Source organism: Coptis chinensis, chromosome 2 (assembly GCF_015680905.1).
Source record: "Coptis chinensis isolate HL-2020 chromosome 2, ASM1568090v1, whole genome shotgun sequence".
In the NCBI taxonomy this organism is placed as follows: domain Eukaryota; kingdom Viridiplantae; phylum Streptophyta; class Magnoliopsida; order Ranunculales; family Ranunculaceae; genus Coptis; species Coptis chinensis.
In genome coordinates, this window is record NC_141457.1 from 92,462,260 (window position 1) to 92,476,365 (window position 14,106).

Sequence of the window (14,106 nt, forward strand, 5' to 3'; positions counted from 1 at the left end):
TGGGGCTAGCCTCCTGTCTATGGGCGGGTTCCAGCAGCCAGGGATTAAAGTCCCAATCTAGTGAGTCACAAGAACAGGGAGTTGTTTTGGACAAATTCAACAACCACTGGCCCTGGTTCCTAGCGATTTTAGGTTTGCCATTAGTGGTCTGGTCGAACCTTTGCCCTCTTTTTTTCTTTTTTCTATTAGCATATTGTATATAAATTAGGGTTAACTAGTATTACACCTCCACTAGATGAGCCAATTAGAATTTCACCCCACTAAATGGGAAATTAGGGTCTCCTCCGGTACAAAAAAAAAAAAAAAAAAAAAAAAAAGTCAAATTTAATTTTTTATTTGGAAGAAAACCCTAATTTCCCATCCAATGGGAATCATAATTAGCTCGTCTAGTGGGGTAATAATAATAGTTAACCCTATAAATTATACTGAAATAGGCAACAAGTTCACTTCAAGCATACACTTTGAAAGATCCTCTCTCCCTAGATGATGGTTCGCCCAGCCAGCCCGGGTAGCGTCCCCATTAAAGTCTCTACTCACGCATCTAAAAAGACTAAAATTATTGAAACTTTTTTTTTTTTTTTTTTTTGTTTGGTAAGCCTATTTTAAATCAGATGGTAACTCTTTGATGCTGGCGGGATTCAAGCCCCAGACCTCTGGTATCATCATCCAAAGGTTTTACCGACTTTGCTAGTCGGCACCTACTAAATACTGAAAGAAGTGACTTAATGGAGTTTTTAAGTGCTTCCAGACTTCTAGTGCCCAGTTACATCTTGGTTCATTAAAAGCCGTAATGACCTCCACGCACTCCCAAATTTTGTTCCTCCGAACTGTCTAGCTAGCTTTACTACCACTTCTGGCTGCTTACGTTTCTACTTCTTCAGCATTCCTAGTTCTAAACGTCCTAACTGCTGCACCTACTCATTTGTCTCCACTGTTCCCTACTATGCTCCCAGCACCAGCCCATCCAGTTCCCATTGTTAAGGATGCATCAAACCTGAAAAAGATGCATTAATATAGGAAAAATGCTAGTTTCTGATCAAAACTTACAATGCAGTCAACAGTTTCATACAAACTATAAGATTTGTCATTTGTGAAGCCATATAACAGGAATGGTGCAGATCTGTGGACATGGTTTGTAGTTCCCAAAATCCCAAGCATGTAAACATGTTGGAATTAGAGACTTTATTCCGCTAGATAAATAGTTTATTAGGAAACCTGTATAGCAGGGCTTGAAACTGAAGGCTAATAATTCTAAAAGAAAATTGCAATATAACTCAAAAATGAAGTCCTAACAAAGTGTTAAACATTTTCTTCCATGTAATGAATTTCTGCACCAGCAATAGCAACCCCGAGCAATCCTTGCAGGTGAAGCAAGGCTGCCCCTGTGAACAACAGCTTCAAATTGATCAGACTGAGACGGAACTCCATGAATTGGAATAGGTTGAAATTCTTTCTTTTCCAAATCATAGTAACCTAGAACATCACCGCCTTGAAGTAAAACACTTCCATTCTTCATCATTCTAAACATTTTCAAAGGCACGCTCCATAATGGCCCCCAAGTGTTTCCTTCTTAATAAAGTATTGTTGTGTCCAAAAGTTGGCCCTCCTATAATCTTTCCTAACCCATATGGCGAATTGGTCATCGAATATATCAAAAAACAGCGTGAGATAACCACCTAGGCACCTAGCGTCCCCAGAATTGCATATTTCGCTTTCTTTCAGGGGTTTTGACAAGAGGCGGCCTTATGGTATCAAACTTTTCAGTTGCAATATTTATGGCTCCAATACATCCTTTGTATGGATCGTCAACATTATCTGTTAGCCAATGTAGTATTCCATGTAAGAGAACCTGAGACGAGTCGGGTCTAAAGCGAAGAATAGCGGGAACAAAATCAACCGCTCTCCAAGTCCCAGACCCAAGTGTATACATATAGACCGTAGTACAGATATAGCCATCATAGCCGCACACCAAAGTATAAACGACCTTGAATGTGCGGGTAGTAACATCAATGGCAAATCCAGATTGACCACGCCAGTAATGATAGTTTTTAGGACGGTGAAAAGGGGTTTTTTGAAGCTCCAAGATCTCTCTTGTAATGGGATTACAGATATAGAAAGATCGATCATTAGTAGACAGACACATCAAACCATTAGAAGAACCGACTATTTTGAATTTTTTGGGGGATAAGAGTAGGCAAGTATTAAGGGCCTTCAAAGAGGTTTCATGGTCGGTCAAGTAGAGATTGCTATATTCTTTATCGGTGCAGCAAAGTACAAGAGGATCTTCGTGATTATTTCTAGAATGGTACAATTTCAAAAAAAGACGATCACTAATAAAACTATACCAGTATTTAATCTTTGCATACAAACCTGCATTGAGAGAGGGATTGGATTGGTAATCTTGAGTAGATATCATATAGGATGTCCCCGGGTATTTGCCATTCTGTTACCATGCTTCTGAGTTCAGCAAAATTTGGGAAAGATGCAATGGACACGATTTGAGGTGGTAGCAGGGCGATGATTTATATTGAGTTCTACTAGGCTCTTCAACTCAGATTTCGACTTAAAAGGATGCCTATAAAAGCCACTGGTTCTTCAGCCTAGGTTTGGGCTCGTTCTGTTTCTGACTTGAAAGGACACCAACAAAGGAGATGTTCTTCAGCCCATCTACGAATTCACTCCATCAGTTTGAGCGATGCCCATGCCTACGCTTTTGATGGCAGTAATGAGTAGCTTCGAGCCTTCTACTCTCATGTTTCAATGGGTAACTACTAGTCTTCTAGTATCATCTGAAAGAAGTTGGGTCTCAGTAAAACTCTTTACTTTCCATGACTGGCTCAGCTTCAGGACACCGCCATTTTTACAAGTTCGCGCCCAGGGAACCTAATATCAATATATATATATATATATATGAAATGAACTACAAGTAGTTAATAGATTAAAATATGAATCACAGAAAAACAACTCTTTGATATAAAATAAAGCTTTAAAATCAAGAAACTGAGCTGCTTTCCTGTGAAGGATGGGATAACCTCAAAGGTACATGGTACACCTTATCTGGTAAAAAAACACTATCAATTTTCAAGGTCTGACTGTCAAATATTAGAACTTGACCAAACATCTGTCAAGACAGCCATATGACACACAATGACAATTGAGCTAGGATATCTAAATGTCTCAGGGGAAGCAAAAACAAGTATTTTTAGATAAAATGATTTGGCTATCCAAAATTCTTACATCGAAACTACGCATGAATTTTGTGTCTCCGTCAACAAAAATGAAACATAGGAAGCCTTGTTCGTGTAAGAGGACATCACATTTTCAAGGAACTAGCCCTGTTTGAAACCACTTTTACCCCAAAAACGCTGCACAAAAGTATTTACAGAGATAAAGAGAGTGTCTGTAATCCATTCTGTTCACCATATTTTACCAAAACTGAAAACAAATTGCTCAAAAGACAATCCCCCAAAGTTGTTTAAAGCGCATAATAAATGTGAACACTAACAACAGCCTTATGCATGCCGGCTTCTGTTGATATAGCAAAAGAAGAGTAGGCGGACTAGCATGCTACAACTAGCATCCAGCTAATAAATCCATCATAACTTAAAACCTATATGCGTATATGGTATAGGCCATGAAGTAAATCAGTTTGGGCTATAAGAGAGATCACATGGTAGTCTGAGCTTGTATTGGGGAGGTGAAATATTATAGCCTCAGGATAGAGACTACACTATTTGGGACTAACCAGAGCTTTAGGTAACCTCTCAAAAAAAGAAAAGAAAGTTGTCTATATTAATATAGCAACAAGACAATCTTTCAAGAATCTTACTAGGCAACAATCCGAGCAATGTGTAGAAGTCCTGAAAACTGCATAGAAGGGTAGTTCCTCAGTGATGTCCTTTCCTCAAATGAAGCAATGTAAATAGTTTGATTCATCTTATTCCCCTTGTCTTTTAGATCCTACTTCATAAGTGCCTAACTATTGTTAAGTATCATACACTAAGACCGTCTTCTCCTCATACCTGGTACTCTAGGTTTTACATTTTCTTACACGCCTATCAGATTGTGCAAATGCTACTAGGGGCTCCTCTGAAAACAGTTCACCATCTCACCAAATGAAAACAACAACAAAAATAAATAAAAAGCAATAAAAATTAAAAATTAAAAATAAACAAACAGACAAACAACCACTGAAACATAGAAACAAAGCTCAATATGTCTTTTACTAAAAAGAGTAAGTCAGTAAGTCCACTATCTTGGTAAATCAAGCATTACTTTGGGGTTTTTACTTTTCTCAAGTGGCTCAAATCCTCCTACAGGCTAGAGCTGAACGATCATACAAAGAAGAAAAGAAGGAGTTCTGATTTGGTTACTTCAAACATGAAACAACATGTCCAACTTTCGTATAACTAGCTTGAAGGCTTACGCCAAAGCTTCTCTGATGTTCTACTAAAGCAATAGAACTTTGGCTATTTCTATAAGCGGAATCAAATTAAGGACAGTCATTAATAACTATAAACTCCTCTACCTGAAGCATTTTTCATAATATGTAACATGAAATTTGAATATGCAGCAATTTTCAGCAGAAAAAGTCCAGGAAAATACGGAAATCTCCAAGTTATGACTTGGAAGTAGATACACTTACTAGTAGAAGCTTCCAGATTTCAATTTTAACATTGTTCAACCAAAAAGATGACGTTCGAGACATGACCTGGTCACCTGCATTTGAAACAGGATGATGATAAAAAGTCAAAGTTGAAGATCTATATAAAACTATGATGCCTACCCCAGTAGTAACTACTATTTAAAATCTAAAAAGCATTAGGTATTAAGGTCAAAAAAGACATTATAAAACAGCTTTGGTAGTAACAGATGTCAAACAGAATGTTCTTCCGTCAAATCATTGTGATCTCTGTAATAGGAATTCGGAAGAAGCATACAAGCCCAACAACTAAAACTGACCAATTAAAGCACTTGTTGAGGTCTAGTGTCTCGATATCTATGTATTAGATGCTTTGAATATTTGCTGCACTTCAAACTCAAGCGTCCGTCCCTTCTTTGTTACACAAATACAAAATCAGGTAAATACAGCGATTGGTCTCAGATATCCAGTGTGGCAGTGTTAACACAGTCAAATTCTTTGTGCAGACACTTCTATTCTAATTTTGTATCTTTTGGTTTATAAAAGTATAAAGAGCAATGGAGGTGGTTAATTAGGCAATGGTTTCAGGTAAAAAAAAACTCGTCGTCATACTTCCATCTTCCTACATTAAATTGGAAGAGACAAAAAGACACGTAAAGGAAGGCATTTATATTTACAAAAAAACTGTCATATTCCTATCTTCTGGTACCCCCAATTATAAATGATGACTTTAACTCCATTTTCGCCTAGTATGATGCCTATAAATTGGTTGCACTGATGCCTATGCCTATGCTCTCTTCTCAGGTCTCAAGTGTTACTACAGAGACAAATTAGATTGCTGACACTTCTATTCTAATGTTGTCTGTTTTCGTTCTATAGAGAGCAAATGGATGTGGCTAACTTAGGGATCATCTTAACGCAATGGTTTACATAAATGATAAGTCGTCAATTTGTCATATTCATATCCTCTAACATCAAATCCAGGAAAAAAAGGCATTTCTATTCGCTTAAAAGCTGACATATTCTGATACCGCCAGTTATAAAGGATGCCTAAAAATGGCTGGTATAATGCCTATAAGTTAATTGAACTCATACCAATGCCTATGGCTGTACAGCGTACACCTTTACTAAAAGAAGAGTACATCATGTGGAGGCTATGAGAAAAAAGGAATGCTAGTTGAGGTTCCAAACTCGGAAAAGAAAGCCCAAGCTTGAGGAGACAGGATAAATGTCCAAATAAACACCAAAAAGTGTTGAAGAAAAACATTCTCATCACTGGATCTTCAGATAAACAACTCAACACATCCTTGCTTCAATGTCATTTCAGTTAAGAGATGCAGACTTTTTATTTAAGATCCTAATCTTCCTTGTGCAACCAAAGAGGTCAAATGACCACATAATGAGTGATCATTCTGTAGAAGGAAGGAATCCAATCAAAAACCTAATGTCTCCATCCCTACTTTTTCCCCTTCTCTTCCCGTCTTAATTTGTAGTAGTATTTGGGCATCGACGTGGTCAAAGGATGGGCACAAGCCGAAAGAAGAGTTTAACTTAAACATCCAAAAATCTCCTCAAAACACAAGATTTGGTGAAGATGATGTACCGTCGACTAAGGTTAAAGAGTAATAAAACAAGAGTGAGAACAGCTTCTTCTTAGTTGTAACTTCTACATTTTTTAATTTTTTCTGATCCGTAATTTTGACTATCACCTGAAAGAAGTTTGAGTCTGCGCAATACTCTTTTGCTTTCAACGACTGGTTCAACTTCAGGATACCACCATCTTTACATGGTTCCGCCAGGAAGCTACTACTAAAATACTAGATACAAATGCAAATAAACCTTTGGAATCAAAAAATTGAGCTGCGGCTTCGGCTGAGTCACAGGGTACACACTGCTTGGTTGGTAAACCTATCAATTTGTTGGTAACAGACTCTCAAGTATTAGAACTATCTACAGACGCATATGACACATGAGCTAGCCTAGAATATCTAGATTAGTACTGTACATTAATATCCTCAAATGTCAATTGCCTCACAAATTCTGCCAGCTTTTAGGAAGGCATCCTCAGATGTCAATTGCCATTAAATGTTTTAATTAAATTATTTAAGTTGATTAGAAACAGTTCATGTGGTAGCAGTTACAGTTCATGGGAGATCTGAGACTATCTTAACAAAAAATTGTTTCATCTTAGGAGAACAAATTTCCAAAACAGTTACAGTACTTGAAAAGTTGACAAGAGTTATATGGACATGGTGATTTACAGAAAATTTCCGGGAGAATAAGGCTGGCAGGAAGAATTACCTTGTATGCCTTAATCACTCGACGAATCATAATATCTGTATCGCCAGAATCTTTCCGAACATCAGGATGGAATTGCTTGACCTAAAATAACCAGACAGAAATAAATATTCAGTTATCACATCAACCAGATAATACCGACTATAACTTTAAATTAATACATCAAACTAATAAGAATTGGTTTTCAGTACTATTGATCGAAAAGCGGTTTTTAGCTCAATGAAAGAGCAGTTCCTAGTGACACCAAGAACATCATAAGCTTGGGACACTGAAAGAATGCCATCTTCTTGATTACTCTTTCTGCAATTCACCCTGAATGAAGTTGACAAGGGAGAAGGAACGCAAATGGGATTATAGGTTCTGTTTAGAAGCCTTGGAAGTGGGCAGTTGGAGGGAAAAGAAGAGCTGTTATAACTAAAAACAGTTTTTGAGAAGGGAGTGACACATGTTGTTGCATTGGAGAGGAACAAGGAACTCATGACTATAAATCTATATTGCGTTCATTTGTATAATTGTATTAAAACATGACCACAACACAAGAAAACAGATGAGGAACAATCAGGATCAAAGATATAAAATGCATGGTTTTCTCCATCCACTTCAAGCAACTCCACCTCCCCTTTCCACCCACTCTCCTCAATTCATCACAGTATAGCCTACCTCTATCCCTCAATATATCATTTGCAGCAACCGAAACAAACCCTGGTGCACCAAAGTCCAGATAAGCTTGGCGTATTTGGGCCCATTGGGCTATTTTTTCGGAGCATCAATACCATAAGGGGACACAAACAACCAATTCCTATCCAAAAAATCTTTCTGACCAAGATCAGGGTTAGAATCCTCTGACCCTATTCAACAATTGACAGGAACCCAGGAGTAAGGATGGCCCAAGAATGCACCAAAAATTATTGAACAATGGATTAGTCCATATTCACCAGCACGCATAGCAATATTATGAACTATATTGGCACCTGCAACATTACTCAAAGGATCAAAAAGTCTGCTAAAACTCATGCAAGATTGGTGAACCTAAAAGAGTAAAAAACAACAAACTGGTACTCATTTAGTATATTTACTTAAAGTTCAAACATTAGCTATGCAAAAACAACTTTAATAACATCTTGTAAGTTACATCTACTTTCGCCTCTTCATTTGGCAGCTGCGGGCAACTAGAACACCATATGGAGGACCACTCATGACAAGTTGACATCTCCCATGTAACCAATACGAAAAATGTGTCACACCAGCCGTGGCTCTCACTCTAAATGTCCCTTTAATGTTATACCTGACTCTGTTGCTCTGTACTTGCTTTCTCAGTTCCATACAGTGATTGAAAGGCAGATAAACCTCACTTGTTATCATATGAACCGAGCCCAACCTGGCTTCTCCACGCCTCAGGGCGAAGGCCGGGCTGAAGGGCTTGAGTGGCAATAAGCCTATCAAGGAAATAGAGCTCTATGCCCAAGTAGTCAAATCTTACGTCCATCTTGTGGTTTGGGTTTGAAAAGTTTGCAATAAAAGTGAAGTCGGCATTCATATATTCCGCCGAGTCTAAGTGTCTCAGCAAACGGTAACATCAACAGGAAGTGATGTTTAGAAACAAGTAGTTTGTTCAACAAAGAAACGTATAGGCATTTTTGAAACATATACGCGAATCAAATAATCTTGCTATAGACCCATAGTTTCATCAGTTCTAAATTTATAATTGCAGTACCATTATTAATTAACTAAATTTGCAAAGAAATGCCACACACCTTGGTCTCTGCAGTAGTCAAGTAAGAAAGGTTCTCTCTATAAGCCAACACGTAGACTTTTTGCACAGCTTAGCTTTCAAAGGGATACCGATTAGGCCATTATTCAAAAGCGGATCACTCATCCAAGGCGATTAGGCAATTATTCGTAGATGTTACCCACTAGGTGAGTGCCTTCAAGAAGATCTCTCTCTCAAGTACGTTTGAGCTAAAAACAAAAACGTGTCATCTCCATCTCGTGTAAAAGTTCCCTCACTCTTGGAGTCTTAGTTTGAAGTGGGATGAGTGAACCACTGGAGGTGTTTTCGAAATTGGTCCACTCATTTAAAACAAGAATGAAAAGGAAGTCAATTGCAACTTGCAAGAGATCCTTTTCCCGGTTCCCCCACCCCCACAAAATCCGCCTTCCCATAATATAATGTTAAATCTAGACACTATGATAACTTAATCATGTGCACAAAAAACAATGACTTAAAAAAATAAAATACCAGTAAGTGTACCTTTGTCCCCATATATTTAAGATTATGTGTTGTACCACGTAACTGTGTTCCTGAGTCCTTATCCAGGTATCATAGTATGGGACCTATCACCACATTGATCTGTCTGCTATTAGCTTAAGCTTCCAAACGATACTAGTTGTTGTCCTTATTCCATAGGCATTTGGTAGATCTGATCGCTCAGTTACTCAACCGCTCTGCGAATTTGCTATGGGGAGCCAAGGATAAAAGAAAAAGAAACTCTAACATGGAAAGTGAATTAGGAAAATGACTTTTGGACATGTCACTTTCATGAAATATACAGCTTGTACCAAGTAATTGGAAAAGCTTTTTTTCTTTCCAGAGTTTAGGGAACTAATGGAGAATTACCATTCTGAGAAACTTATCCACTACTAGTAAGTTTAAGAGGCTCATTGGCATAAAAAAATAAAATTTCAAGTGTGGTGAGCTGCTTCCGTAAGACCGTAACCAACCATCTACACCGTCGTATCCATGTCCTAGGTTTTATCATGTAAGACATAACTTTACCTATAGGTGAACTTTCTAAGTTCATAGTGCTATCCAATGGTATCTCACATGCATAGACTCTCCTGAAAACAGATGGAAAATGTTCTTAACAAACTATGGGCATACCAATAAGATATTGCATATATAGTACTTTTAAGTTTTGACCAAAATGGTATTCCAATAGGACATGGAAAACGTCAATGCTCTTCAAAAATCTCTCAAGAAATACAAAGAATGCATAATAATATACAGCAAACCATAGACATCGAACGCATCAATGCTCTTAAAGATTAGCTTAAGAAATACAAAGAATATACATAATCATATACAACAAACAATAGTTTAGAAAGACCTCACTTTGTGTACGAGTTAATAGTATGGATACTAATATACTATTAACTGAGATATAATCCGTTAAATTGAAGGTAATATATAATGGATGATAAAAATAAAATAAAAGAACATATTAAGTTATCGATTAGAAAAATTTAAAACTTATGAAATTCAAGAAAATGGTTGGAGGACGTACTCGTTACAAGATTAATTACGAGCTGATGTACCAGGATAGCAAAAAGCTTGTTTGTCACAACAGGTCATACAGAACATGATTGATAACAACAGTCCCAACCGAAGAATATCATCCACAGCTCACCCTTACAACAAGAAATTACGAAGTATGTCCAAACTCTCATTATTTGGTTCATCTTTAGCCAGCAAATTTATAACCATACACATAGTATTTGCATCCGCCGAGAACCTCCTCTCATCCATTGCCTTAAGAAATTGCACTGCCTTCTCAAAATTTCTGCCTTTGAGAAATCCTTGAACCATGATATTGAACGTGCGGTCATTTGGAGCAACACTATTCTCTTCCATCTCTATGAACAAACTTTGAGCATCAATTAACATGCCCTCCTGACAAAAACCATTGATCATTGCGGTATATGTTATGGTGTTGGGCAGCACCTCTTTTGAAGAAAGGTTGTAAAATAGTTCCTTTGCTTCCAACAAATTTCCTTCTCTGCACATGTGGTGAATTATACTGTTATAAATCACAACATTAGCTTTTAACCCATTGCTTTCCATCAAATGAATCAATTCCATTGCTTCAGAAAGACCACCGTTAGCACACAAACCTTCTATTAAAGTACCATATGTGAGAATATCTGGACTTTGTCCATGAGTTTGCATGTCTTCAAAAAAATTCTTTGCGTCCACAACTCTCCCGACCTTACATAGCCCACCAATAAGGGTGTTATATGTAACAACATCAGGATTCAAACACTTGCACTTCAATTTCTCATAAAGTTGCATAGCCTCATCTATTCTCTTAGCCTTGCAATAACCATTAATCAAAGTATTACAATTAACAATGTTGGGTTCCAGACCAGCGTCAACCATTAAAAGAAAAACATTCACAGCCTCTTCCATTCGACCTTGCAAACAATACCCATCCATCAAAGAGTTGTATGTGATATTGTTAGGTGCCATATTTCTTTGGATCATCTCCTCTAATAGTTGATGTGCCTCACTAACTTTCCCTTCTTTGGAATAAGTATCAACCAAAATACTGTATGTTTGCACATTTGGCAAGATTCCTCGACGACTGATCATATCATGCAACAATTCAGTTGCCTTGTTCCAATTACTGGAGATGCATAGGCCATGAATCAAAGATGTATATGTGATGACATTAGGCGTTATACCTCTTTGAAGCATCAATTCAAACACTTGAAGTGCTTCACTGGTCCTACCCTCTTTACCAAGGGCATCAACGAGAATGGTGAAGGTTACTACATTCGGTGAGATGCGTCTTTTCGACATATCTTCAAACAAACTTATGGCTCCTTTTAATTGATGAATACTGCATAGTCCATGAATCAAAGAGCTGAAAGTAATGGCATTTGGGACAACTCCTCGAGCAATCATATCCTGAAAGAGATTGACGGCGTCATTCACCCGATATTGCTTGCAAAGACAGTCAATGATCATGCTGTATATGTGGACATGAGGCTTAAGTTTTTCCTTTTCCATTGAGCTCATCAATTGAAGGGCAGTATCTGAATTTAATGATTTGCAGAACCAATTGATGACAACCCCATAAGTGACTACATCGCATGGATATCGATTTGCCACCATTTTGTTGAACAATTCCAAAGCTGGTGCTGATTTTCCATCCGTAAACAAACCCTTGAGAAGAGTATTGAAAGTAAAAGCATCCGGTTCAAAGCCACGTTTCAGAATATTGCCCAGTAGAGTAAACCCGAAATCCACCCGACCCATAAAAGAGTAGCAGTTGATCATGATAGTAAGTGTCACAATGTCAGGTTGGACTCCAGCGGAAGCCATTGCATTGTACATAGATAAAACAATAGAAAAGTGTTTGGTCTTGACAAGGGCTCCTAACAATTGGTTGAAAGGGTGAATGGAAGGCAAGGGTCGATACCGAATCAACTCATTAAAGAAACCCAATGCCTCGTCAAGCTCAAGGGTTCCAGATTTGCAACGATCTCTTACTAAATTTACTAATAAATGAAAATCAAGGTGGTCTTTATCAGCAGAAGTGGTTGATGATTGACGTGGGTGATACGTAATAGTAGTAGTTTTGGAACGAAAGAAGGAAAGAGAATGCAAGATAGTAGAGAAAGTAGCAGAAGAAACCCTCCTTAACATCGCCATTTTGAGCTAACGGCTGCAACAGTTGAGTGTCGACCAACAGTTGCATTTTCACTCTCTTTTTCTCATTAAAAGTGGAAGCCCAAAACCCCAACACAACCCAGGAAGCCCATAACCCACCAACAAAATTCTCGGAGAATGAAAATATTACAGTGAGTAACCTTTTTTTTGGTGTTTTACCACGTATCCGATCACCAAACTAGCTAAATAGTCAACCACACTACCAACCTTAGTTGTTGGATATCGATTAAGATAGTGTAGGTTCAGCCAATAAAATAACTACATCGTGAATAAACACAACGGTAGAACCAGAGTCAATGCTTAAGCTGAAAATATTATATAATTCAATTAGTATGTATGTATATATTCACTACTTCGTTCGTCCCGAGTGGTCTTAGAGGCAGTTACCAAAATTAATTATTTATTGAAATAAAAACATGAAACAGAAAAATAGCCGAAAGATGATGATTTTTTTAATGCTTTCATGGATTCTCATACATGACTTTGTCCTCCCAATCTATCCTCTCTTTTCTGGCAGGTGGCTTTTTATTTTTCATATAAAAAACAATATAACCAAGGGATTGACCCTTTTAATTTCACTGGTTTTGGTTTTGGGTGTTTGGAAGGGTTATAGATTTTGATGGCCTTGTTCGGGCATTTGGATATGGATTAAAATCAGAAACCATAATATTGAGGAAGACTTTATACATGCCAATAACGCAATCTAATTAGGGGTTGTTATGGAGATGTTATTTCAATTGTTTTTTTTTTTCAGTTCCTTTAAAATAAAATGATTCTTTTAGTTTCAAATTTTAATCGTTAAACAGTTTTTAATTTGTTATTTTCTACTATATCCGTTAGAGAATCCAATTTCTTTACACATAAACGAAGAGAAGGAGAATGTAAAACCCATAAGTTAGTCCGTGATTTTTAACCTCTAGATTTTTTTTTTTTTTTTTACTTTTTTCAAGTTTTGCTTCCATTGTTTTCATAAACCCAACATGGGAATCCCCAGTTTTGTCAAAGCAATGTGGCAACTGTTAATTGGGTTGTTAGCCATTTAGGTGGCAGTGTTGTCCTCTTAGCATTTTCTTTTCTTTATTAGTTTACTACTAGATTTTGAACCCGGGCATATGCCAGGGATCTATTAAATATTTTGTGTGCTAGGTTTTACAAAATGTCTCACACAAATTTTCGAATCAGAATATATTTTTATTGAAAATAAATCGAAATACGTTAATGAGCAGTGATTATGGTGCATATGTACTTGGGAACTAAGGGATCAAATTGAGATAGCCTCTTCACCTTGTGGTTTATGATAGTAATCCATAATTTTCAAATATAATTATCTTAAACTCAATCTAACTTGTATAGTAGTTTTTTTAGATTAGATTTATGGTGATCTAGCGGCAAATTTTTGAATTAGAATATATTTTTATTGAAAATAAACCGAAATACGTTAATGAGCAGCGATTATGGTGCATAAGTACTTGAAAACTAAGAGATTAAATTGAGATAACCTCTTCATTTTGTGGTTTAGGATATTAATCCGTAATTTTCAAATAGAATTATCTTAAACTTGATCTAGCTTGTATAATAGTTTTCTTATATTTATGGTGATTTAGCGACAAATTTTCGAATCAGAATATATTTTTATTAAAAATAAACCGAAATATATTAATGAACAACAATTATGGTGCATAAGTACTTGAAAACTAAGGAATCAAATTGAGAT

General features: G+C 36.9%; 1 protein-coding gene across 7 annotated transcripts; it reads right to left on the reverse strand.

Moving 5' to 3' along the window:
• Window positions 1-401: 401 nt before the first annotated feature.
• LOC147518990 (uncharacterized) lies at window positions 402-12,425 on the reverse strand. Of its 7 annotated transcripts, XM_086590663.1 has the most exons (7): window positions 10,225-12,424; window positions 9,192-9,778; window positions 7,788-7,911; window positions 6,944-7,024; window positions 4,646-4,719; window positions 2,371-2,883; window positions 402-994 (listed from the first exon to the last, which is right to left on the reverse strand). In XM_086590663.1, the coding sequence occupies exon 1, from the start codon at window positions 12,372-12,374 to the stop codon at window positions 10,350-10,352; it is 2,025 nt and encodes a 674-aa protein (XP_086446789.1). In that variant the 5' UTR covers window positions 12,375-12,424; the 3' UTR covers window positions 402-994; window positions 2,371-2,883; window positions 4,646-4,719; window positions 6,944-7,024; window positions 7,788-7,911; window positions 9,192-9,778; window positions 10,225-10,349. The 7 variants fall into 7 exon arrangements, with proteins under 7 accessions (XP_086446789.1, XP_086446790.1, XP_086446788.1 ...); XM_086590664.1 differs by lacking the exon at window positions 9,192-9,778; XM_086590662.1 differs by lacking the exon at window positions 7,788-7,911.
• Between the last annotated feature and the right edge of the window lie 1,681 nt (window positions 12,426-14,106).